Source organism: Thermobia domestica, chromosome 2 (assembly GCF_964235325.1).
Source record: "Thermobia domestica chromosome 2, izTheDome1.hap1.1, whole genome shotgun sequence".
Taxonomy (NCBI): Eukaryota; Metazoa; Arthropoda; class Insecta; order Zygentoma; family Lepismatidae; genus Thermobia; species Thermobia domestica.
The window spans coordinates 127,835,523-127,862,966 of record NC_137455.1 but is presented as its reverse complement, the minus strand read 5'-3'; the positions used below and the strand labels follow the sequence as shown (position 1 = coordinate 127,862,966).

General features: G+C 35.4%; 1 protein-coding gene across 2 annotated transcripts in view; it reads left to right on the top strand.

Moving 5' to 3' along the window:
• The window catches only part of Bsg (immunoglobulin domain-containing protein Bsg), a 57,274-nt gene extending 35,460 nt beyond the window's left edge, over nt 1–21,814 (top strand). For both annotated transcript variants that reach the window (XM_081745907.1, XM_081745898.1), the window contains 5 exons: nt 4,555–4,736; nt 7,595–7,705; nt 7,894–8,076; nt 10,617–10,752; nt 18,578–21,814. In XM_081745907.1, coding sequence (XP_081602033.1) covers nt 4,555–4,736; nt 7,595–7,705; nt 7,894–8,076; nt 10,617–10,752; nt 18,578–18,629 — 664 coding nt within the window. In that variant the 3' untranslated portion in view covers nt 18,630–21,814. The remainder of the gene's footprint in view (nt 1–4,554; nt 4,737–7,594; nt 7,706–7,893; nt 8,077–10,616; nt 10,753–18,577) is intronic.
• Nucleotides 21,815–27,444: the final 5,630 nt, after the last annotated feature.

The window sequence follows — 27,444 nt, the reverse complement described above, 5'->3', positions numbered from 1 at the left end:
TTATGATGTTGTGAAAGGTTATAATAAATACTTTTTCCTGTTACATTCTTATGAAGTAGGCTTCGCGCTACAAGCTTCCTGAACGCGACAACGCTGCACGACAGCGTTGCCGCACTTCCATTTACTGTATGCTGTTTCTTCATATAAGCGCGGGGAATTTAAAGATTGGGTGGCAACATGGCTCACCGCTTAACGCAGAGAACATGTTGAAGTAAACATATTTTTTTAAAAAATAAATACTCTACCAACTAAACCCTTTTTTGTTAATAGTTCCAAATATTTGGAACACTAGACTTCCAAATTTTCGAACAGTATTTTGTACGTTTCTCTACCTACCATGGTAAAGGAGATCAGAGCTTCGCACATTTGTTTTAATTACACAAAAAATATCAAGTGATGAAAATTGAACTTTTCACAACTTACAGTTAATGGATGCATCTACATATTGTACACAGGAAATTATTTCACGTGATCTCTTTTCTGAGATATAGCTCTATAAACATTGATCTACCAAAAAAGTACGAAAAAATACGCACTTTTTCATTAATTTTTATTTTTTTCTCACTACATAGTACAAAGAAAATTTTTATGTCTTTAAGTATTAAAAAGACAACATTCCAGCAATTCCAACGAGGTACGACAATGCAATATAAGTTTTGACTGGACGTCACGGCAGCACCGCGAAGTCAGGGGCCTATCTTTATGAAATGGATAGTAGATGTGTCTCGGAGATCTACAGTTCTACTTGCAATTGAGTATGCTATCCATTATGAAAGTGACATAATTAATGTTTAAAGCATCCTCTAAATATTCGAATAGTTCTGAAAAAAAAAATATGTAAAAACTAACGTTATTTCTATATTACTGTTGGATTTCTGGAAACTGAACTTTATAATGTTATTTTCTTACTACGTTTGAATTCCACAGTTTTATCTGTTCTCCCTTTTATTTTTCTTCTCTCTCTCTCCCTCTCTGCCTCATTTCTGAATCTCTGTGTGATAGACATTCATTGGTTTCAATTTTTCATTGTGTGTGTTTCAGTTTCTGCCTACATCACCCTATGAATCTTGTTCCTTCTCGTTTTTGTTATTTCATTTTATCGAAACTAATACATTGTAGTTTGAAATTAGAATTGCGCTCATGTTAGCTAATTTTAGTATGGGAGAGAAGAAAGGAGGAGAGAGAGGGGTCTCTTTACCTGACACGATTATGGAATAAGAATGTGTATATTGGGTGGCCTAACTGCATGGCGTTAGCTGTCGCAATTTTTTTGATGCGAAGTGTACAAATCATAGTTTGATATATTCTCACCATTAAGTTTTTGCCATCCGTCATCCAACTTGCAATGGACAATTTGTATGTGAATGGACGTCAGTGATCAAGCAATAGCAAGTTCAGACCATCAGTCGCTAGGAGGCGCAATCGTGTATTTAACGTTGAATCTCTTGAAAAGTTCTCAACCGTATAGGAATTTTATTAGCTTGTTGTAATCAACATGAATTGGTCTTTCAAATCGCATACTTAGTTTCTCTGCAAGCAAGTGCTTTCTTCCGAACTTCCCTTGTTAGCTGAATACAAATGGTGAGATCGGGTGATGGAAAGTAATTGAACCCCTTCCCTCCTTACGATATACGTTACAATGAAAGTATAATAATAAAAATCTGTAATGTTACTCCCTTTCACCTTTATCTCATTCCCATTCCGATGGGAAATGAATTTGTTCGTCACCCCCGGGAGTGCCACTATTCATCTCGGTGACTCCGAAAACTATGAATTGGAAAACTAGTATCGGTTGCCTTTGATTATTTTTATATATCACTGCTCAATGTTTTCGCATAAATTATGACTCCCACTAACCCATTAGGTTATGCTTTTTAATCAGCTTAATGTTATGAGATCCGTAGGAAGCTTTTGTTTAATAACTGTACCAAGTATTATTTTAATTTGTTCAGTAGTTATTGCGTAATGTAATCAGATAGAAATTCACATTCGCTTTTGGAGAACGTATAATAGATTGTCATATTCGTTCTGTTTATTATTCTGGTCTCTATACAGAATGTTTGAAATAAATGAAATAGCTTTCTAAGTACTAACCTGAAAATACAGGAGACTACAGAATAATATTGAGGAGGAAAAAAATGAAATGCGGTGAAATCTGGAAAGTGGATTTTATTTGGTCTAGGAATTAATTCGTGCGGGTGGACAAGAGATGGCGCAACGAACGGAGCGTCCCACAGTTCCGTGTATCCACACATGTGTTGCAAACCCCTGTCATCGCGTATCGTTCGTAGTATAGGGCAGTGGATTAAAGCGTCAACAACACCAGTTTGTAGTTAAGTGAACATGGCGCAATTTGTGCCTGATAAAGTGTTTTTTGCGGGGTGTCCTGCTGCATTACTTTAACATGCAGAAAAGTGCGACTGAAAATCATCGTATTTTGGTGGAAGTGTATGGTGACCATGCTCTAGCTGAGCGAACGTGTCAGAAGTGGTTTGCATGGTTTAGAAGTGGTGATTTCGGCTTGGCAGACCAAGAGCGAGCTGGACAGCCAAAAAAATTTCAAGACGAAGAATTGACAGCATTGCTCGAGCAGGATTCGTGTCAAACGCAGAAACAACTTGCAGCAGCATTAGGCGTTGATCAAACAACAGTCTCCAAACGCTTGAAAGCCATGGGAATGATTCAAAAGATGTCACATTGGGTTCCACATGAATTGAAAGACAGAGACGTTGAAAGACGAAAAACCATTTGCGAATTGCTGCTTCAACGACAGAGCAGAAAGGGGTTTCTGCATCAAATTATTACGGGTGATGAGAAGTGGATCCATTACGAGAACCCTAAACGAAAAAAGGCCTGGGTGAAAGCAGGTGAACCAGGTCCATCACAACCAAAACGAGATATTCACTGTGCAAAGGTTATGCTGTGCATATGGTGGGATATGAAAGGTGTGGTGTACTATGAGCTGCTGCAACCGGGTGAAACTATGAATGGAGAACGTTATCGACGACAATTAATGCGTTTGAAGCAAGCTCTGGCCAGAACACGACCAGAATGGGAGAACAGACATGATAAACTTATTGTTCAACATGATAACGCTCGCCCACATGTCGCAAAACCGGTCGAAACCTATTTAGAAAATGTCGGATGGGAAGTTTTACCCCACCCGCCGTATTCACCAGACGTTGCTCCTTCGGACTACTACTTGTTCGATTGCATGAACAACGATTTGATTGGACAGCGGTTTACTTCTTCAGAAGATATCGAAACATGGGTCTCTGACTGGATCGCTTCCAAGGATGAGGACTTCTTTCGCCACGGAATCCGTACATTGCCTGACAGATGGGCGAAAGTGGTGGCTAGCGATGGACAATATTTTTCTTAAGGTATTTATGTATTTTGTGTTTGTACTACAGCTTCAATGTGTGCGTACCAACCGCACGAATTAATTCCTAGACCAAATAACTTCGTAATATCAAGTTAATTTTCGAAACTTAAATGGATCTTTTTTTGTCCCCCTCCTCCCTTCCCGCATTGCAGGTCCTGCGAGCTCCCTAGTTACGCCACTACTTATTGCGTAGATATTTTCTTTTCAGGCCAGTGGTCTTTCGATTGGTGTAACGCAGTTTTCCACTCTTCCCGATCCTCAGTTATACTTTTAATTTCCATACTTCTCTTGATTAATTGATTGTCGAATTTTTAATGGACGTCAAATAGTAAGACTATTTGTTCCCGTCACGATAAGGCCAAGAGTTCTCTGTATCTTGTATTGCTTGGTCCGTATATTTCAAACGCAGCCTCCTTCGAGGTATTTTTTTCTTCCGTCATTCCCTCCATAGCTAACATAGTGATTCCTCCATATCTCATATGTCCAATCATCCTGTTCTTTTCGAAGTATACCCGATACTTTTCTTCTCCATCCATGTTCAGTATCCTTTCCTTTGATACCTTATTTCCTAATTTTAAACTCCCTTCTATAGTATCACATTTCGAAGGCTTCCATTCTCAATTTTTCTCTTGTAGTCTCTGCTTCACATCCATACAACGTAAACCTTTTTAGGATTTATGGTATATTTGTATACCATGGCGTAGTATCTTCTTTGATCGCTTATTTAGGTTCTATAACAGGTATTTAAGCTTTTTTTTTTTAATTCAAATCAAGGATGGACCAAAGAATACCGCAGATGCGTTTTTAAATCGGATGGTGTTTTCCCATTTCTGGTGTATAATACGAACAAACGACTGGTACCATTGGAAAATATGCTGTATCCTTGAAAGAAGAAAGAAAGAAAAAAAACTAAGTATAAACCATGATCCTTGAGTGCAAGCCAAAATTTTCCCCATAAAGTGGAAATCCTAGAAGGGTTAAACTTCGTACATATGATATCATTAGTCTTTTCACGAGTTTTATGTCTATATTTCCAGTTAAAGTTTTGTGTTTCTCCAAATAGCTTCTTCACTTGAACTATACTGGATTTTATTTTGCACCTATTATCGCTTGATATTACTAACGATGTGAAATAAATATGTCCAAATGTATCTGTTTTATTCTTGCAGGCATAAGTATAACGAAACTATACCAACCGACAAGCCTGAGAAGTATGAAATTAAGAAGGAAGAACATTCACTGACTATTCATGAAGCATCAGAATCTGATACAGGTGAATATAGATGTCATGTAAATTGGACCTCATCTGATGGAAGTGGAGCGGAACAGAATGCTACTATTTTAGTTGTGCGTAAGTAAACTTCTTATTTTATGTAATAATTAATACTTGAAAAATACTAAAAATAAACTTATACATATTTATCATAAACATTACTTCATGTTTGTATAATGGATCATCTAATATAATGTTGTGCATGTTACGGATTGTAAATTCAAGACATAAATATTTGAATTTGCCGTTTAACAGAAAAACAACGAATTTATTTCGAAAACTTATAGAAAATCGATGGCATGTGAAAATTGATGATATAAACCACAAATGTTAAAGAATAAGAATAAAATCCAGTGTTTGGAATTTTTTTTTTTTTTCTTTCTTTCTTAAGGATGTACAGAGTGGTTTCATGGGTAATCAACCAAAGTTGATATTTAATTTAGGTGCAAGAAATGGCTGACTACATAAAAAATTGAGAAAACAAACTTCCGAAATTTTTAAGATGGATCACTAACCATAAGGAAATTTTCCAACAAGGGAATCTATCCTCTTACGGTAGTTGTCATATTCTATCCTGGTGATGGCGAAGAAATTTGTGAACATAATAAGAAGTATAGAGGCATGTCGGGAAGGAATATAGGAATCAAAGTTCAGGAACATACAAAAAGTGCTAAAGGAGGCAAATTAGCTATCTCGCGGTTGTTCACGCAGTTGAACGCTGTATAACAATAAAGAGTTTAAAAGTTTTACATAAAATCGCATCAATGATCGAAAGAAAGACAATTGAAGCTCATCATATTAGGACTTAAAATCCAACATTAAATTTCAATAAGGGTAACTAGATAAAGAACGAAATCACATAATCAGCAATTTTAATAACCTCAAAAACCCACAAGTTTTTAATTTTCTTTCACCAAAATGTGTATTGGATTTCACAAATACAAAATAACTAATTTACTTCATTTCACCCAGGCATGCTTTTGGCTACGCTTACACACTGACTTTTGAAAATGTTTCTAACATGATGCGGTTGGACACCTTAACTAGTGGCCCGACCCAGAACATGGTACAGCCCTTTGCTGTGCATCAAATAGTTTGAAGAAATGAAATGAATTACATAATGCTATTGATTTTTTTCTCAAGATTTGTCGCTAATATGCAGCAGCCAGTTTTATGTATATAATCTACCATTTTCTACCATTGATGAGTCTCGCACTGGACTTCTTCTGTTCATGTGTGACGAAATGTCATGTGACTAAAGTTACAAATTCAAATTTGAGGGAAAAACTTAATTTCTTGCTCTGTGCAGGTTTTGTAGTTTTATAAGTGTTTTGTAGTTTTATAATAAAATACATTGTTTCTTTATTTTATTCATTATTCTAGTTAATTAAGAAAAAATATTACGTATCATCATTGTCATGTTTCCTTAGTTTTGTTTTTTTCCACCAACATAAAGTCTGTATGGCCAATAACAATCAGGGAAAATTGCAAGAAATATTAGGGAAATCCGGGGGAAAGTCAAAAAATTCTTTCTCGTAGTTTTTGTAGCCACTCTGTTTTCTGGGAATGTTTAGATCATTGTAGAATGTCCAGATCATTGTGAATTATAGCAGCAGCACGTTCTCGGAAGATGCCAGTCTCTGCCATTCGTTTTATTGGCATTTGGTTATACACGAGAGTAAGGTCATGAGTTTGAAAATGTCATTGTTTTTGATGGGCTATCATCAATTGAGAAATCAGTATCTTTACTATTATCTGTTTTTAGGCTGCTAATGAAAGAATAGGATTCTGGAAGGAGTCAGTTATATTCTCATCAATTTCCTTCGATTACTTCTCTTGGAGGAACAAAAGCTTAATGACTACCCTTCGCTGTCCGTAAATCTTACTGGCATGCACCTGTGTTTTTTTCATATCCGGAGAAATACAGAATAATAGCCAGTTATTACAGTTACAGAATAATAGTACAGTTAATACTATGAATTTCAGTGCCTGTGCATACCAGGATGTTAGTATTCAAGACTTATTATGGTGCTTAAAATAGTACTTATGTATGTTGCCTGCTTACTCCTATCCATTGAAAAGAAGCTACACACAACAATGGAAAACTAAAGAGATAGATATATAGAAAATAAGTTTCACGTTCTAATGATATACGATATTAAGTAGGCAATCTCAAAACTTCTTCGATGTGTTCGTACTACACAGTGGATTTGTTCTATATGTTCATAATTTTTTTTAAAACAATTTGTAGTTACATATCGAATGATCGCGCATGTCGTTTTCAAAAATTCTAAAAATAGTCCTTTTCGATTGATATTTACTCATCTAACGTGAACAAACTACACTCACTCTCTTTCTCTCTCTCCCCCCTCTCTTTTAAAAGAAGATGATAATACTTGGTGCGTAAACGAGATTCGCAGGTATGATTAGCGTACGCGAATTTTGCATAGGAAACCCGTTCATATGGCTCGGATTTTTGTTGAAGGTGTAGATCCACGTCCCATACAACCTTGGTCCTGAAAGGGACGCTAAACTCCAACCCAAACAACTAGCGTTGATGCGTAAATATTCTGGCAACCTTGTGTAAAGAAACCTGGAATTAGTATTGAAATTTACATATTTTTAAGTATGTATGGTGAGAATGTTGATTAAAATATACTTAAGAATGAACAGTTCTACATATTTGAATTTTACAATTATGTTCTGCAGTAGAATGTAAGGAATAGTTGTATTGTTGGGGAAAAAAGTCATCTTATTGATAGAAAATGCAGTCAGCAGTTTTGCAAAATATCCTTAATGATGGTTGAACTTATTGGGATAGATTAAGTAATTACTTTACATTAACATGGAATGCAGTACATACATTTAATTTTTTAAATTTAAAATAGGTCTGTTGCTGCATTCACTAATCACTAAAAATTATTCGTCTTTTTCAGTGAAGCCCATAGCCAAATTGCCGAAGGGTATCAATCTAATGGAAGGTGAAACACTGGAAATAAACTGCAGTATTGCAGGCTTTCCTGTTCCAAACATCAGTTGGGTAGTAGGTAAGTAGAAGAGTTATAATAGTGAATATATAATAATTGAAATGTCGGGTGTTGATCAGCTTTGCTTCTTCCGTGAGTAATAAAGTAGTGTACTGGTACTATTATTAACGGTAACTATTTTTAACAATTATGTACTACATAAATCCGTATCGACGTAACTAATCCGTAAGATTTTTAATCTCTTTCAGGAGTAAACAACACACCAATAGAGGAAAGCACAGGTCGTATAACTCTTTTGCCAAACAATAAGAATGTACCAAATGCCATCTTGGAAATCAAAGAAGTGGAACTGTCCGATAGAGGAGAATACAAATGTACTGCAGAAAATATTGTCAATTCTACTGAAGCAAGGACATACGTTCGAGTAAAAGGTAAGCAACAGTCGAACAAAAATCAAATTTAACAATTTATGAAATAGGATTACTTTACCGTGATAAATTTCTCTTGGTACTGCGTAGATATTAGTCACATTAAAGAAAGGAACTTGAACATCTTACTTATTGTAAGACCAATCCTAATACAAAGACTTTTAATGAAGACTTGGAAGGGACTGGGAAAATAAGCAAAGATAATGAGTCTAATAAGGAGATAATGAAAACAGTACAGAGCTTTTTATGTCCTTAATTATTTAATATGTGATTGTATATAGGAATGGGTACTAAGTAACTTTATCGAAGTACGAATCTCGAAGCTGTTCTCTTGATGGCTGTTCTTCCTTACATATATATATTTCAAAATAAGGTGAGTACGAAATTATTTGGTTTGAATTCCTTAAGACAAGATAATAGACCAGATTTGGTTCGTAAGAATTTTCGATCTTGTTGACCATTTGTTAACTACACACACGTAATTGATGTGGAGACTTTCGTTATTATTATTATTATTATTTTTTTTTTTTTCGTAAAGAAAACTTTCGTTATTTAGTTGCCGTTGCAGTGCATCTTTAGCATATCGTGAAACAACTAAAAGTCAGTTCAGTATTAATCATTAAATTGAACGTGCGGGTGCGTAGAACATGAAATTTACAATTTTTATAATGATCCTATCCTGTTCTCTTTCCGTAGGAAAACATTAAAACTATAATAAAAACTTGAAATATTGTCAAATAGAGTATAGTAGTGAAATGTTTTAAGTTTTACTGTATTTACCATCGATACATATACCTTAAGATTTCCACTGAAATTAAATCATATAAATGATGTAGACGCAAAACTAACGTGGCTGAAATGTAAAGATTCTTCCTACCAATATACCTATGAAACAAAAAGTAAAATTTACTTCCAATTGTTTAACATATTCAATTATAGTTGTTTTAGTATATACTACTACTGTTTAATGCTCATTGTTGTATTTCTTACATTTATGTACTTCTGTTGTAACATCGTGTTAGTCATTAAATACATATTTTTGAGTTGTAGAAAGCTAGTTTAATACTAAAATGGCTTTTTCTAAGTTCGTTGATATTTAAAAATGACACTAAGAGCGACACTCGCATTCAGATAAAGGCTACCACATATGATCAAATACAAACATTGTCTCTTTTATGAATCTAACCCCGTGATCGGCAATATAATACACTCATTAGAATCATTTTGGATAGTAGTTGATAACCTTGTGTTGTTGACCTAAAAATAAACAAATTGTATAGCATGATTGAAGTAATAGCATTAGCACGTTGTAGGCTATGGAGTAGGTTAATCGAGAAAATGCTGATATGAGTGGTATTTATGGATTTGCATATACATTCCATCAGATATATTTTAGTTGAATCAAATGGAAGATTGATTATATGTATAAAAAGTTCATGTATAGTGTATTGATATAATATAGCTATCACCCTTACTAATGTGGGAATCTAGCTTTACCTACGATTTCTAAATTATACGTAATTTATGCACTGACTGAGCTGGACAGGCACTACATATGAATTTCTGGTAAACTCTGATAATTCGAAAAATCATCTCTTCCACATCTCTCCCGCTAATACACCGTACTGTCACTGTTTTTCATTGTTAAGCTCTTCTCATTCACTTAAGTCTTTGTATGTCTCACACATAGTCAAACGATGGCTAATTCCCTTCACTTTTTTTTTTCCATAACCAGAAAATGCACATTTCATTCACTTGAATGAATTTTAGAAATTCTTCTAAAATTCACGTGTCGTGACCAGGATGTCATTGTCGAGCATTGTATTGGCACACCTGCTTTGAATTCTACACATTACCGACACACAGCTCATCAGTTCGTAATTCTTTTGTCATGTTCGCTTTGAAAACCTTTTGTTGAACAATGGCTAATAGAATAGTAACGCTGTGACATGTGATTCATTGCACGTGTCGGATCCAGAGTAATATTAGTCATTTCATTAATACGTTTAGTACACCACTAAGTGCTACAATAAACTTATACGTATTATATGTTTAGTCTCTGGTTCTTAAACTACGCGACAAACACAATTTACCATTTTCTTAAATTGATTTTAATAGTTACTCCTGAGAAGCATTTGTATTCCACATTTTACATGTTTTACAAGATGTCTACACACATACACTTACATTTATTACGTCTCCATAGCAACTACTTTAATAGTTGATCATCAAAAAATAATCTACAGATATTTCTTTGTATCTTTCTTTTCTTTATATGAAACTGTTCAAATAATTCGCCTCTGATCCTTTTCTTATAAGATGGTACAGGTTATTTATACAACATACAACATGGTACAGGATACAACATACAACGTTATCGTTGTATCATCCTTGTCTCATATGCTTCGATGTTGAAAAAAGACAAAACTCGGATCATAGGAATGGACATTAAACTCGAATGAATGAATCAATTACGGGCGCATCAACCCATTATAAATTATTTGTACTAGTTTTGAATAACACGTATCTTTTTGGTTTTACAGACAAGTATGCTGCTTTGTGGCCCTTCCTTGGAATCTGCGCTGAAGTTGCTGTATTGTGTGCCATTATATTCATTTATGAAAAGAAGAGAAACAAAGCTGAAATGGAAGAAAGTGACACAGACCAGAGTCCAGAACAGTAAGTACCTCCTGCTCTTTAATGCATAATATGATTACACTTCGTTTATTGGAAAATAATAATTTGCACATGTCTGAGAAACAGAGTAGGTAACCTCAGTAAATTATTTCTTCAAACGAGTGAAATTTTTAAGGAATTGATCGTGTCCAATTTTAGTTCTAGTGTGGTATCGAAGAAAAATATTTAGACCGAAAAAGAAACAACTTGCTCCTCAAACACTTCTCACAAGCAATTCATTGGTTTGTTAGTCATTTCCACATTTAAATTATGTTATATGCATTAGGCATAAACATAAACAGGGCAATGGGATATGTATATGTATATCCCAGTGCTCTGTTCCATTTTGTGCAACGTGGTTCCTGTTACCACGTCCTCAGGTTGCGGATCGAGAAGAAGACCTCTAGATATAGAGGTTAGCTGCGAATATACTGAATAAGCAATCGCAGACAGATGACAAGGAGTGGTCCTCCAGCTTGGGACTTCGGGTAAGGCTAACAACCTCATCCTATGAAAAAAAGACATTTGTTCAGAAACATTCACAGAAGCCTCGGACAAGGACTGATAACTTGGCCCGACCTCAGCAAAAGAAAATGGACATGAGACTTGGAACATGGAATATTAGAAGTCTTCATAAGGCAGGCGCATTAAAAACCGTAACGAGTGAGTTGGAGAAATACAGGATGGACTTAATAGGAGTTCAGGAAGTTAAGTGGGAAGAAAATAGAACTGTGAATTCCGGAAATTTTACATTCTTTTACGGGGAAGAAAGTAAAAATCACCAATGAGGAACAGAGTTTTTCGTTCAGAAACGAATAATATCAGCAATTAAGCGGGTTGAATTTGTTACTGACAGACTTTCTTTTATTATTCTTAAGGGTCGGTGGTGTGATATTATTGTTTTAAATGAGCATGCCCCAACAGAAGATGAGGATGACAATATAAAAGACAGTTTTTACGAAGAAGTGGAACGGATATTTGACTAACTCCCGCGATATCATATGAAAATTCTATTAGGGGATTTCAGTGCGAAGGTAGGACGAGAGGATATTTTCAAACCGATTATAGGGAACGAAAGTCTGCATAAGGAAAGTAATGACAACGTTGTTAGACTCGTGAACTTTGCAACATCCAAAAACCTAATCGTGAAGATTACAAAATTCCCACATCGCAACGTTCATAAATACATTTGGACTTCTCCAGACGGAAAAACAATCAAATTGATCACGTTTTAGTAGATAGAAGAAGGCAATCTAGCATAATTGATGTCCGGTCGTTTAGAGGGGCTGATCGTGACACTGATCGCTATCTGGTAGCAGCAATTAATAAGAGAAAAATTATCGTTGAATAAAGGAAATATTCAATGTCTGAAAACTGAGAGATATAATTTAAAGAAATTAGAAAAGAGCTAGGTAACAGAGGAATATCAGATTGAAGTTTCGAATAGATTCTCAGCTTTAGAAGATTCGGAGTGCACTAATGTTGAGGATACTTGGATTGAAATTAGAGATAACATTAAAATATCAGCAAAAGAAAAATTGGGAAACGCGGAAATACGTAGGAAAAAACCATGGTTCGACCAGGAATGCATTAATCTAGCAAAGAAGAGAAAACAGGCAAAATTAAGTTGACTACAAAATCCGAATGAAATAACTAAACAAAATTTCGTAGACATCAGGCGGGAAACTTCCGAAACTTTTAGAACAAAGAAACGCGATTTTTTGGAAGCTAAAATTAAGGAACTTCAAGATAATGGTAAAAATAAAAACATTCGGGACATGTACAAGGGGATCAACGAATTTAAGAAAGGCTATCAACGTCGTGCTTATATATTAAAGAAAACTGACGGAACAGTTCTCATTGACACAGATAGCATCTTAAATATATGGAAAGATTTCTTTAACGACTCACTTAACACTCAGTCAAAAACTAACGTGCGTGGAGAAAGAGAGATACACACCGCAGAACCGTATATTCCAGAACCCAACCGAATAGAAGTAGAAATCGCTATAAAGAAATTAAAGAAACACAAATCCCCGGTTGTAGCTAAATTCCGGCTGAGTTAATTTTAACTGGAGGCGAAAAATTGTGGAACAGGATATATAAACTCATTCTCCTTATCTGGAACAAGAATGAATTGTCACAAGAATGGAAAGAATCAATCATTGTTCCAATTCACAACAAAGGCTACGAAACTGACTGTAATAATTATCGAGGAATTTCTCTTCTGTTAACATGCTTTCTAACTTTCTGTTAGTAAAATTGATCGCATATGCAGATTAAATTATTGTCAGTGCGGATTTAGACGAAATCGATCAACTATCGACCAAATATTTACCATTCGGCAAATACTCGAAAAGAAGTGGGAATACAATACCCCGTTACATCAACTATTTATTGATTTTAGAAAGGCTTAGGAAAGAAACATTGCACAACGTTCTTACAGAATTTGGAATACCGAAAAAGCTAATTAGATTAATTAAGATATGTTTAAATGAATCCCAAAGTAAAGTACAGGTAGGAAAATTTTTGTTCACGAGCTTTCACGTCGAGAATGGCCTGAAACTAGGAGATGCCATAATTATTCAACTTTGTCCTGGAATACGCTATAAGGAAAATCAAAGATAGCAACCAAGGCCTAGAGTTGAACGGTGTTCACCAGGTTATGGCGTATGCTGATGATGTAAATTTAATAGGGGATGATAGGAGAACAATAGAAAGAAATGGAGAGGTCTTATTAAACACTTGCAGGATCATGGGTTTAGAAGTAAATGTAGAAAAAACTAAATACATGGAAGTGCATTGGGACCGTAAAACGGCAAATTATGGATGCGTTAAAATATTAAATATTACTTTTGATAAAGTGGATACTTTCAAATATCTAGGATCAATATTAACAAACGAAAACCATATTCACGAAGAAATTAAGTGTCGACTAAAAGCATGGAATTCGTATTATTATTCGATTCAAAATCTCTGGTCGTCGCGAATTCTGTCGAGAAATTTGAAACTTAAAATAAATTAAACGATAATCATGCCTGTTCTGTATGGTTGCTAAACATGGTCGCTTACTCTGAAGGGGGAACATAGACCGAAAGTATTTGAGAACAAGATCCTGAGACAAATATTCGGACCCAAGAGGAACGGGAATGGGGAATGCGGAAACTTCGTAACAAGGAACTACATAATTTATACGATTTACCGAACATTGTTAGAGTCATTAAATCTAGGAGGCTTAGGTGGGCAAATCATGTAGCTATGATAGAGGAAAGTAAAAACCCTTTCAGTCTTGACTGGAAGATCAATCGCAAACGACCATTAGGAAGGCCTAGGCGCAGATGGGAAGACAATATTAAGATGGTTCTCGCAGAAATAAGAATCCCAAGTAGAAACTGGATCCAGTTGGTTAAGGATAGAAGTCAGTGGAGAGCTTTTGTGAACGCGGCATTGAACTTCGGGTTCTATAGGCCATAGAGTTAGTTCGTTTTATATATATATATATATATATATATATATATATATATATGGAGAGAGAGAGAGAGAGAGAGGCGTATTTACGATTTTATTTCGGGATTGGGGCTTTTGTCAACTTTATCCCTGGAAATGTGAAAGTTCTGCAAGATATTTCATTTACTTTAATATACTAAATAACATTTCGGGGAGGAGGACTTAAGCCCGGAATCCCCCTATATATATATAGGGGCGGATCCGAATAGATAGATAGATAGATATTGTAAAGGTATATGTGTATGTCGGGTAGAAGCGCCTCAATCTCCTGCTTTGCTAGGCAATTTGCCTGTCGATTACTCTACTACAACAACACTACCAGTGGTTCCACGTGTTAGCTCTTATTTCTGAATTCGCTCCTGACTAGCTGTTTGCTGCCTATATATAGAAGTAATCTCACAAAGGTGAATATTTCATATGAGTAACTAAACTTTGAATTTCGTTGCGGAGAACGTACCATCTTCACTCGGAACACTATACTAAAACCGGAAGTGGCCGAAATCTGCTAGGACTTCCGGTTTCAATATTGATTTCTATTGATCAAAATGGTGAAAGATGTCGAAGATTTCTTTTTAAATCGATTTAACATCTCAAGAAAGGATATTAAAATTTAAAAAAAAAAAAAATAAAACCAAAATTTAAAAAAAAAATCCTAATATGTCCTATTTCAACGTTGTTCGCGATACAATAAGAATGGTATATAAAGAGAAGACATTCCTGGGGACTAATTTAGTGTCTCAAGGAAACGTATCTTCACCCCTAACATTGTGCTGAAACCGAAAGTGGTAGAAATTTACCGATTTTTCCGGTATTATATTGTGATCTTCACTGAGCAAAACGGTAATAGACATTGAGTAGTGTTTTTTAAATGGATTTAGCGTCTAAAGAGTAAGTTCCATCTTGTGCATTTACGAGTTATTCAAATCGGAGGTGATAGTAATAATCCAATTGCGGTTTCAACCTTTATCGGGATTGAATAAAAGCGGCAGTAGATAGCGACAAACTGTTTTTGCAGTGGATTTAGGTCTTACAAAAAGAATTTAGCTTCTTCTGTATCTCTGTACCAAGACTGGAAGTGATAGAAATTTTCTACATAACAGGTTCCATCGCTTACTAGCCATCTATTGCAGCCGGAAGTTATAATGTTTCAATATTGAATTCGCGTAGTTCGGAAGTCTAGTGTAGTTTCTCAACTATAAAACTAAACTAATTTGCTTTTCTGACAGCATTTAGTAGCGACACTGTGGTACAACTGTTGTCTGAATACCTTAGTGCTGTTTCTCAAGTATTACTTAGTATATAGGCGTGACAATGTGCTGACACTTGTGGCGCCATTGCAGCAACGTAAGAATTTATGTGCTTCTACATAAATCCATGGCGAAACTGTCATTGCTTAGGCGATTCTATAAAAAAATGAGCTGTCCCAATGCAAATATTAGATCTATTGTTCTCCTTTACCTTAAATGTGTTACTCTTTGCTCATGTTCTATTCGATTTTGTCCTGGATTGGCTGTGTAAAATCCTGACAAAAGTTTTTACATATAGTCTCGTTAATATTATTTATTAAATTTAACACATTTTTTCTTATCTCCTTTCTTGAAGATTGATAGTTTCTTCTCCCCTTCATTCACTGTCTCTAGATACATTGCATCACCTTACAGAATCAGTGTATACCAACTGCACCTGCTGCATATATTATTTCTGTCACTGTTTAATCTGCTCTAAGAGGATTTCCTTGCTTCTATCTTTTTCAGAGTTGCCTTTGCTTGTGACGTAGTACATAGTGGTATTTGTTCTGGCTTCTCGTTTAGTTGTGTGAAATTTCTATGTAGTAATTTCTGAAATTTTCAACTATAACATTGACCCCTCCTTCCTCCCAAAAATGTAAACATACCTTATGAAGTGATAAAGTAGATCTCCCTCGTGGCTATATGGTTAGCGTACGCATCTTTGGCGCAGGAGATCCAGGTTCTATTCCCAGTAGGAGCTCATGTGGTGTGCAGTTGTTCCACGTTTCATATGCCTTGTTGTTGAAAGAAAAGCTGAACTCTAACTGCATTGACCGAGTCTTTCACAAGTGGCAGTTCATATGTTATTTATGCATTCATAAAAGTTGAGTGGGCTTCTTACTAATAAGATCTTTTCAACTCTGGTTAGTGAAATATGTATAAAGTTAAGAAGGAGTTCTGTACAACACATTGACATTTTCAACCTTTATATTGTGTATGTACTTAACCACATATTGCTGCAAAGCAGAGGGAAGTTCACAATGTAATCTAATTAAGCAGTGTGGGTTGTTCATATCACAATCGTGATAATGATTAAGGGAATTCGTCGAAACCGTCTGCAATATTAATTTATATAAAGGACGTTTTATTTAAGTTTAACTTTCTCTTTTCCTTCTTAAATCTTCTGGGCACGTAGTCACTGCTTATCGTCTTCTGTTCTGTTTCAGTTTGTCCATATGTTCTTTCTTAGTCCACACAGTACTTTTTGTGTTTTCTTTTTTGTGCTAACTTCTGTCCTGTCTTTGTAATTCCTTTTTCTTTGCTTTGTACGCATTTTTAGTGTCCCTTACCTGTTTTTAAGCTCTTTCTTTCATTTTTTCTTTTTCTCTCGCTGCTCGTCATAATCTTTTTTTATATAATTTTTATGTTTAATGAATCAGTCTTTATTTAAATGATAACAAGTGGTATTTTGTATTGAATGATTATGAAATGTAGAAGAGTAAAATGGATTTTGTTTAGGAGTAGTTAAGATTCCTTATCGAATCATAATTTCAGACTGTACAGAAGGTCGATCATACTAGTTCATAATTTTGTATTTTGTACAAGAAAAGATAATCATTTTCAATTGTAGTTTTAACAACTTTATGTTTGTTAATGAAATCACATCTTAGAAGGAAATCGTGAAATTTTAATGTAGCACTAAAAACCAAGGCATCTTGTGAGAAAATATTTCGTTAGTGTGTTTGAGACATGTTGAATTTCTCAAATAAGCTTGATAAAGAAACTTTTGTGTATTTCGGTACAAAGCATGTTTCTCCTAACCAAGTTGTAGTAACTATGTTGCCTTCTCACATCTCATTATAATCTTTGCTCCATAGAAAAATTTTTGAAATGAAGTTACGGTGAGATCCACGTAGGAAAGGAAAATCTTATCAAGAAGGATACTAATAGCGTGGTTGAAGAAACTCGAAACTTCAGTCTGAAAAAAAAAAAGCCAAGCAATGAGGTAATTCCCAATTTTAGCGTGGTTGTTTATCGAAAGAAATATAATTTGCGAAATCCATTCTGCTGATGGTGTATTCCACAGTCAATGAAGTCTCATTAGTTCACACAGTCTTCCTAGTTTTTATTGTACGACCTTTAATTTTTTTTTAACTTTGCGTGTATTTCACCTATCATTTATGCTGTCATGTCCGCACCCTTTATAAGCGATCGTTTTATCGGCCTAAAATATCAGTGACAGAAATGTATGAAGTTTTTGAAAACATTTATGATGTTCCTATTTCTTATTTTCAGAAAAGCTCCATCAAAGTTTTAACGTTATATATATATATATATATATATATATATATATATATATATATAATATAAAATATGATATTTCAAGAAAATAGTACCTGAGTGCTTCGAGTCGTCGTGATTTTTAGTCTGAATGATAATCTAATGTTTTTGTGACGCTATTCTGTGGTAGCTTTAAATCATAAAGTAAAAGTGAATATCAACTTGCCGAGAGCTTCTTAATTAAACCACCTACCTTGAACTACCTGGTATATTAAAGAAAGAATATTGAGGTAATCCTTGTTTCTCTTGTGCAAGTATTGTGGCTCAGTGGCACTCTCTGGTGCGAGGGTTCCTGTTTCAATCTTAAGACATATGAATTAGTGTCTGGTAACATCGTGTCCATATGTTGTCTTGAAGTTCTGTTTCCTCCCGCATTCTCATTCCATCAAACACTTTGTTAATCATTTTATTCGTTGATCATCCATCTACTTTGGCATAAAGGGCACAATCTTTGGATGTAAAACTACACATTTAATTTAACTTCATTTTCATTTTCTTCCGTTTTTAAAATTTACTTTTTTCAGATAATACTTCTTGTTAGTATTAGTTGCTGAAAAACTTGCGATAAAGAATGGGCTACATCAAGGACACAGTCGAGAAAAGAGTTAGTTGGCTCAGTTTCAGCGATCTTAGTACACTGACCTTAATTTCCTTGATTGTTCTCTTTAGAGTTGAAAGTCGTTCTTAATTTGATATGAGAAAATGTAACTCAGTAAATTATTTACTCATACAACTTGCTTTATTACTTGCAGGAAAAATACGCCAGACCACGGAAAGGACTCAGATGTTAGACAACGAAAATAATATGTTATTTTGTTCAATTTGTAAGAGGCATTACTTGCCAATTAAACAAGAAAGCTAGTTGATGGTTTTGCTATTATCTTTCATCGTTGTTTCGTAGTGTTTATTAAAAAAAAATGTATATTTTCAAGATTGTTGCATTATTTAGTACACAAAAACTTAATACATGTTAGGAAAAGAGAGAAAAATAAAAGTGAAGAACCATTCCACAACGGCAGCTGTGAAAAACCAAATAAAAGTGGATAGACAAAGTGATCGCAATTTTTCTTGCAAGTTTTCTTCAGTCATATGGATAATATTACTGCGAGTTGGGGTCGTAATGTTTGATAGTAAAATGCGCATATTTGTTATACGCAAGTGACAATAAATGTGGTAGGAAGATCGTTAACAGCAAGTTAATGAGTACGGCGTGTGGATGTGTGTGTTACTAGAAAAACTGAAGGAAGATTTAATGTTTCTGTATTATAGAGTAAGTTTAAATCTATGCACTTGTATATTACTTTTAAAAATTTATGTAGATTTTTAAATGTGAATATGTATACTAATTGCAATTGTTACATAATTATTTTGTAATTTCGCATATGCCAATTGGAATTCTTTCTGAGTGAAACATAGTGCTAGTTGCGTGATTTCTTACTATCCTGTCCCTTTTTACAATCCTCTTTCTTTTTCTTTTTCCCATATTTCTTTTTCCCACTCTCCGGTATTACTGGCTGATGACATAATGCAATGTTTATAATTCACATACTTGATAAATTTTGCTTATTCTTAATAAAATAAAGTGTTTGTCTTTATTTCTTTGGTAGAAATTGGTGTGCGATTTTGCTTATTTAATGTTTTCTGTAACCAATTTGACTCCCAAGGGGTGCATTTTTTATTACGTTTGTGTATATATTGTATCAGTATTGAATGAAGTCGTAGTAGTGATTCCTTATCGTAAAATGGTTATTTTCTTTATTAAATATATATTATAGCATTTACTTGTACTTATCTCTCATTTCGATAACTGCACATTCTATATACAGCAGTGTAGAATTTTCTAAAAGGAGAGTAAAGTTCGGAACTATTTTAAAGGTATCAAGTTAATCTGCTTCGAATAAAATAATTGCTTTATTTTCCTTCTTTAGTTAAAAGTCACTTTGTGGTTTTCAAGTATTTTACAAGGAGTGCACATAAAAAAAAATTATTTTTTAAAAGTCTCCTTGTTTCCGTCGGCACAACTGATCCTGTATGTAATATATGGTTCGTTCTTTCGTTCACCAGTGATTGGAAGGAGTTGGAAAAAGCAGCCAGTGTTTCTCATGTTTGATGACAACAGTAAATGACCTCTTGTTACTGCTTATACTGACAGCGAGAAGAGGCTGAATCATTTCAGGATCTTAAATCTTTGAACTCGGTACTTCTCCAATTCCCATGAACAATCATGATTAATGATCATCATTTTTTTTTTGCCACAAAGTCTGAATTTTATAACACTTAGTAGAATTCCCAAAATTCTGTGCAATCGTATAACATTTTTTTTTGGGGGGGGGGGGGTCGGAGGGTTACAGTGTAGACGAAGGCAGTCATGCAATATGCAAATGGAAATCAGTGTATTTTGAGTACTCATGATTGTTTACTACGTATCATAACCAGTCTTATTCATTTGAAAGGAACACAAATGTTTTCTAGTTGTAAAAGTTAAAGCCGTGTATGTGAATGAATAAAAACATTTTGGCACTTACGAAAAGTAGAAATTTTAATGTTTGTTAAAGGGTAACTTGCATTGTTTAGCGTTTCTTTAGCTGGTAGTTCATAAATATATTGGGCTATAATTACGGAAACTATTCATTCTTGAATGCTTATGTTTCGAAATACGAGGCAGTTCGAACCATGCAGTCAATTTATTTCTTAAAGGAAGAAAGTAGAGTATTATTACTTTTCTGTTTTGCAGCAAGATAGTGACAATCTCTTGTAATATGTATTTAATGTTGCAACTCGACTACTTGGTTTGGAAATATTTTTACATTCTTAGTCTAAGCTGTATGTTCTTATCTTAATAAAAATACTCAAATCGTCTGCAACTCCTTTTCAGTGTCTGAGGTAGGGAAAACAAAGTACTTAATTTATGTTTAGAAATTGTTAATTCAGAACTTGTTTTAAGACAACTACACTTAGGCAATGAATAACAGAACAAAAGATTTCAACGTAACTTGTGTGTGGATGCTCATATATCAACCAAGATAATGAATCTGACTTTCAGAAGATACAGTTTGCCCTGAACAAAGCTTATATTTTGTAGTTTTTAAATATGTATGAGTGAAATACATCGCATGTTTCCTTAATTACATTGTGGCGATGAATGTAATGCATATCTTTTACCCAGTTGCTTAATCCTTTCAGTGTTGGTTTGTTGTATTCGAAAACACTGTTTCTCACACATATTGGGAACTTTGAACGTATTATTGATTTTTTTTTAAAACAAAGATTGGTTATTGGGATGAGGCAGGACCTCTCATTTGTAAGGTTAGATACTAAATAAGAATAAATACATATGAAATTCCTAAAAATTGTACACAAATAAACCTTATAATAATAGTTACTGTATATATAATTACACGTTGAAATTTTGTAATTGAACATTACGGAATTATGCAGTGTTTGGATGGGGCAAAACATTTACACACAAATTTAGAAGTGATCCTACATAATAAGGGTAACAAGCATTAGTATTCGAATAAAATTATTTAGGGAAAACCGAGAAAACATCAGCCTCAATGCAAGGAATCCACTGGAAGGGTTGACAAAAGAAGTGTTGCGTTACTTTATATTTGGAATAATCACGTTTTGTTAATCACATTAGCTTATTATTGGAGGAGCATATTTCTGTGTGTTCACTAAAAACTAGATTTTTTAAAAGCAGTATTTTTAATCTATTAATTGAATTATTATTATTTTTAACTGTGAAAAATCACGGTGTTACTTGCCATTTTTGTATGTATTTAGTAAATGGGAGACTAAATAATGTAAGGATGATTAATAGTAGAAGAGTATAATTTCGAAGGTGATATTTTTTCAATTGTATTAACTATTGTTATTTTGTCAATTCACAACATTTAAATTATCTTTGTTTTTAAGTTCTTTATCCATGTGTTAATGCATAAATCGTTAAATTGTACATTAGTTAATAAATATCAGTGGAATGTTAACCTGTTTCGATTTTTAGATTGATTTTAGTCTAGAGGTAACATTAGGAACATTTTTCCTTTAAATATATCGATTTTAGTCTAGAGGTAACATTAGGAACATTTTTCCTTTAAATATATCGTTAATCAAGCCACTTGAAGAGCTCTCTTAAAATATTTTGCTCGTCTATGCACTGTTACAGAATTATTAAAGACTCAACAATAAGGTGGAGCGTTTTGCACTTTTGTTGGAAATTCGATGATGGCCAGTGCGGAAAAGGTGCCATTAGTGGCACCGACCTTACTGATTTATTTTATTTTATTTTATTTTATTTTATTTTTATTTATTTATTTTTTTTGGGGGGGGGACAAACTCTTACCCTGCCCCAAGAGACTTAAAGTTTTTTAAGTGTTTGGTTAGGCAACACACACAACATTAATGACAGAAAAACTACTTGTGGTCGTTTTTAGAGCTACCTGATGGCTATAATGCAATTATTTTTTTTAAAGAAACTTGTAGCAATGTCAGTAAATAATTTTAAAATGTTTATGAGTCAAAGTACAGCCATATTAGCTCAGTTGTTGGAATTAATGTCCAGATTTTGTTTGGAAAGCCACGTTAACGATGATTATAGGCATAGCTCTTGATATAACACGATTTGTTTTTGGCAACTCTTCACTTGTTATGTACACCGACAGCAAATGCCATTTAGTGGCAGGCTACACAACTTAGTGGTTGCTTACTTTGGCCACGCTCTTCGAGCGTTGTCGTCAACGTCCGGTTCCGTCCAGAAGATTCGCACACCTCCCGCTCGCCTCGTTGGCTTCAGAACCTACGCCGACGTTTCTAGAATATTCTCGCTCGAAGTTCGGCGGTAGTATAAATATTGCGTACTTCGGCCAACCAATCCAACAGGCCAGTTTATTGCAGTTTAAGCTTTAACGGTTTTAGTTCGCTACTGTTTCAGTTAAGACAGAGTTTGTGCATTGTACCTAATGTTACAGTCTCCTTAGTGCGATACGATTCAGAGACATTTTGTATACTTTGGTTTTCAAGTTCAGAAGCAATAGAAAGCAAGATGAAGAAAAAGCCTCATAGCAGACCAACGCGGGAAAGTGTGAAACAAGGCTTATTTGGCACTCCAAGTGAAATGAGTGAAGTGCAGACCCACGTACTCTGACGTTATGCAAAATTATCATTGGTTTCGAAGTGGTTTAAGTGGTGACGAAAGTGTAAATAAATTACCACTGACTGACATTTGTAAGCTAGTTGGACAAAGAGTTGTACATATTTGGCGTAAAGCAAGCATTCCTGTGGTTTCAGAAAAGAGCGTTTTTGACATGCTGAAAACATTTTATAATAAGTGTCGCACCAAGAAAAAACATTTCAGTCTACAAGAACAAGAAGCAACACTTCGTGCAGGTTTTGTTGCACACGCGGAAAGGTCTCTTTTTGATATTGCGTCTTGCAAATGTAAAACCGCCGAAGACTGCAATTGTGAGAGGACACGCAAGATTGCAAAACGATAATTCAAGTTTCTTTTGGACCAGAGAACATCACGGGAAATGAGCATTGGTAACATTGACGTCCGAACAAGCAAATCTCTGTCAAAGATGTTTTCCCGTAAAGTGCGTAAAATGAGCATATTTAAAGGGCAGACAACCAAGGAAGACACTGAAAGTGTTGAAGCAAGTCCATGAGCTAGTGGGATTAGGCATATGCACAGGTCAGAGATACTGGCGTCGTCAGGGGAATTCAGCGAAGCCGTTGAATCGGGAAGCACGTCGGGATACGACTTCGAGGCGCGACCAAGAAGGGAACATAGCCTAAAGCGGATCTGTCTTCAAAATACAGTGGAGGCAGCGTTTAGAACTGGAGCTTCAGACAGACAGGTTTCATTGATCGCTTCTGTCGTACTTCAGGACGCGAGACTCATAACGCCAGAGGACAAAAGTCTTGTTAACAGATCTAAGGTACGAGGAGGAAAAGATAAACTGGGTGAGAAAATCCAGAAAGAAAAGGCTCAGCTAGACCGGGCGATTACAAGTATCTACTTCGATGGAAAAAATGATGCAACTCTTGTGCAAGAAAAAATTAACAGCAAACTACGAAGACGAGAGGTTACAGAAAAGCATATCACAGTTCTATCGGAAACCGGTTCAGAATACTTGGGTCATGCCACACCTAAGTCAGGCACTGGCAAGGATATTGCCGACTCTATATTGGAGCTTTTAGAGAAGAACCAGTAAGACATGTGAAGTCTTGAGGCAGTCGGCAGCGATGGTGAAGCCATGAACACAGGATGGGATAACGACGTGATAAGTCAGATACAAAGATTCCTAGGAAGAAAACTGCAGCATCTCATTTGCATTCTTCATACCAACGAGTAGCCATTTCGACACCTGGTTACCGAATTGGATGGTGGAACGACCGGACCCAACGCTTTTTCCGGCCCCATCGGAAAGAAATTAAAGGATTGTGAACGTTCACCGATCGTCTCCTTTAAATGGGTGTCTGAAATAAAAAAAAAACAGATGGTTTAAGCAGCGACCAGAATTATCTCTTTGAAATCTGTAAGGCTGTTGCTACAGGAATGTGTACTACCGATCTAGCAAACAGAAAACCAGGACCATTATCACATTCACGATGGCTTACATTGGCCTGTAGGATGCTTCGCTACTACATCAGTACTGATAAACCTAGTTCTAGTTTGTGTCTACTTTACCAGTACATTGTTAAAGTATACGCTCCCGTCTGGTTTTCAATACGGCGAAATCCTTTGTGTGAAATGGGCGCCGTGCATCTGTTTAGCATAGTCAAGCTATCACTTTTTCTGCCAGAAGATCTACAACATAGTTCATTCTGTTCTACAAACAAACGGATACTACGGTCATCATGAAAACCTGCTGATGGCGATGACAGTAGATGAAAATCCGCATATTCGAACGTTAGGCTGGAGAAAGCTAAAAAAGTGCCGCAGCCAGAAGACTCCGAGATCAAGCCGCCCATGTGACTTCATTGTTCCGAAATTAAACTTTACAGCTGAAAATTACTACATGATTAATTGGCCTAAATGTCTAACAGAGCCGCCAATCACACGAAATATAACGGATCAGCAGCTTGAAGAAAACATCCGAACTTCAGCTACTGTAACAACAACATTCCCTTGCCATAGTCAAGCTGTGGAACGCACAGTGAAGCTGGTGTCCGAGGCAGCCTCGAAAAAGTGCAGCCAGAACGCAAGAGATATCTACGTTAGAGCCAAACTGAAGTCTAGAACATGAATGCCCCGCTTCGAGATCAAGAAGAACTACGTGACCTGAGGTCAAAGGTCAGCGTATGCCTACTGGGTGGGTAGGTGGGCGGAACACGATGTGCAACCACCTCCCCGTGGTGAGTTCTGGGTTATTTTGCGTACAGAGCAAAATAAGCGAAGAATTGTACAAAGAAAATTGTTATATCAAGGGCTATGCCTATAATCATCGTTAACGTAGCATTCCGAACAAAATCTGGACATTAATTCCAAGAACTGAGCTAATATGGCTGTACTTTGACTCATAAACATTTTAAAATTATTTACTGGCATTGCTACAAGTTTCTTTTAATAAAATAATTGTATTATAGTCATCAGGTAACTCTAAAAACGACAAGTAGCTTTTCTGTCATTGGTGTTGTGCGTGTTGCCTAACCAAACACTTAAAAAACTTTAAGTCCATTGGGACAGGGTAAGGGTTTGTCCAAAAAAAAAAAAAAAATAATAAATAAATAAATAAAATAAAATCAGTAAGGTCACCTAATGGCACCTTTTCCGCACTAGCCGTCATCGAATTTCCAACAAAAGTGCAAAACGCTCCACCCTACTCAACAATCGTCGAATTTCCATTTCCTTCCTTAACGTTGTCAAAACAGGATTTAAAAAAAATAAATAAATAAATAAAATGTTTTAGTTGGGGGTTAGGATGAATGGAAACTAATTTTGCTGGTAACAACTATGTACACAAATATACTGTAACACATCACTCAATAAGTTCATAGGATGACATATAGATGTCGCCACCATCCACAAATCCATACGATGTTTGGGATGTTCTAACCTTCAAAAGACATGTCAGCAACTTCACAACAGTCTGACGTTTGGTTCATAAGTTATAGTGGTTTTAGTGACAACTTTTGTAATTGTCAAAACAATGGAAAAAGCTGAATTTAAATCATTGCTTTATAATAGGGGAAAAATACCGTTGAAACAAAGCAACGGCTTGAGAAGTGCTATCTATCCACTCTGCATGTCTCGGTGGAATTACACTATTTAGGTATTTATATTATATGTATATAGGTAGGTATTTAGTTTTCCACTCTCACTGAAATATTGATTATTCACTTCAGTCAAAAATTTTGCACCAGTATTTATTTATATTGATGGGCTGGAAGTTTATAGCCCTGGACGGCAGAAACGTTAAATACTGTTGTAAATAATATATATACAGGGGTAAGACAAAAAATCTAAAACGTTTGCAAAAGTGTGAAATCATACCTAGTATGGTGTGGGGCCTCCATTTGCGTCCAAAACAGCTTGGATCCGACGTGGAATGGACGTATACAGCTCCTGAATCGTGATGTGTGGAATTTTGTACCATTGTTTCTCCAAAACAAGAATTTTCATTTTATGAAGTTCCCGTCGCACTGTTTTCGATTAAACCGGGTTCTGTAGGCCGGAATTGAGTTCAGACGTAATTTGCATTGCAGTAGTGTTTTTTTTTTTTTTTTTAGCTGCTACGATCCGTTTCAATGCCCTCCGGTCCCTATCTGACAGGAATGTCTTTCGACCAGGGCCGCCCACAGGGGGGATGTATGGCGCAAGCTGCGCCATTGAGAAAATTTTGGGGGGGGATTTTACTCTACTTTCGAACTAGCAATTTTACTGTCGGAATAGCATTAAAACACGATTTTGCGAAGCTAATTTTCAAAAATTTTCCGGGGTAAACCCCCGTACCCCCTGCTTCGATACTCGATGAATGAAGTACCGTGCAAGTAGCCGTATGAAAGGAAGGGTTGGTTCGTTTTAAGAGAGAAGGGCCGCCCACAGGGGGGATTAATGGCGCAAGCTGTGCCATCGAGAAAAAAATTGGGGGGGAATAAAAAAAATGGGAAGAATTTTACTCTAATGTCGAATAAGTAATTTTGCTGTCGTCAGAATAACATTGGAACACGATGCGATTTTTTTTTTAATCTCGAGAATGAATCCCCCTACCCCCCTTCTTAGAAACTATGAATGAAGTACCGCGCAAGTTGCTATATGAGAGGATGGCGCCAAGTTCTGGTGAACAACAGTTACAAACACTCAAGGAATCACTTTCAAATTTACATTTGAAACTTGCCAATGTTCTCTGTTGAAAATTATAAAGTAGTTTGACATAATTGTGAGCTAGTGGTAACCATACAGACAGCAGTCAAGTTTCAAATCTAAATTTGAAGTGAGCCAGTGAGTGTTTGTAACTGTTGTCCACCAGAACTTGGCGCCTATTTTTGTGATTTCAATTCTTTTTGTAGTCTAATTTCGAGGATAACATGTTCTTTTGGTATCAAACTCAATAACTTGTACCTTGCGTCTTACTTTTCATGTACAAGGGAATTATATCCTTATTTTGTAAAGAAA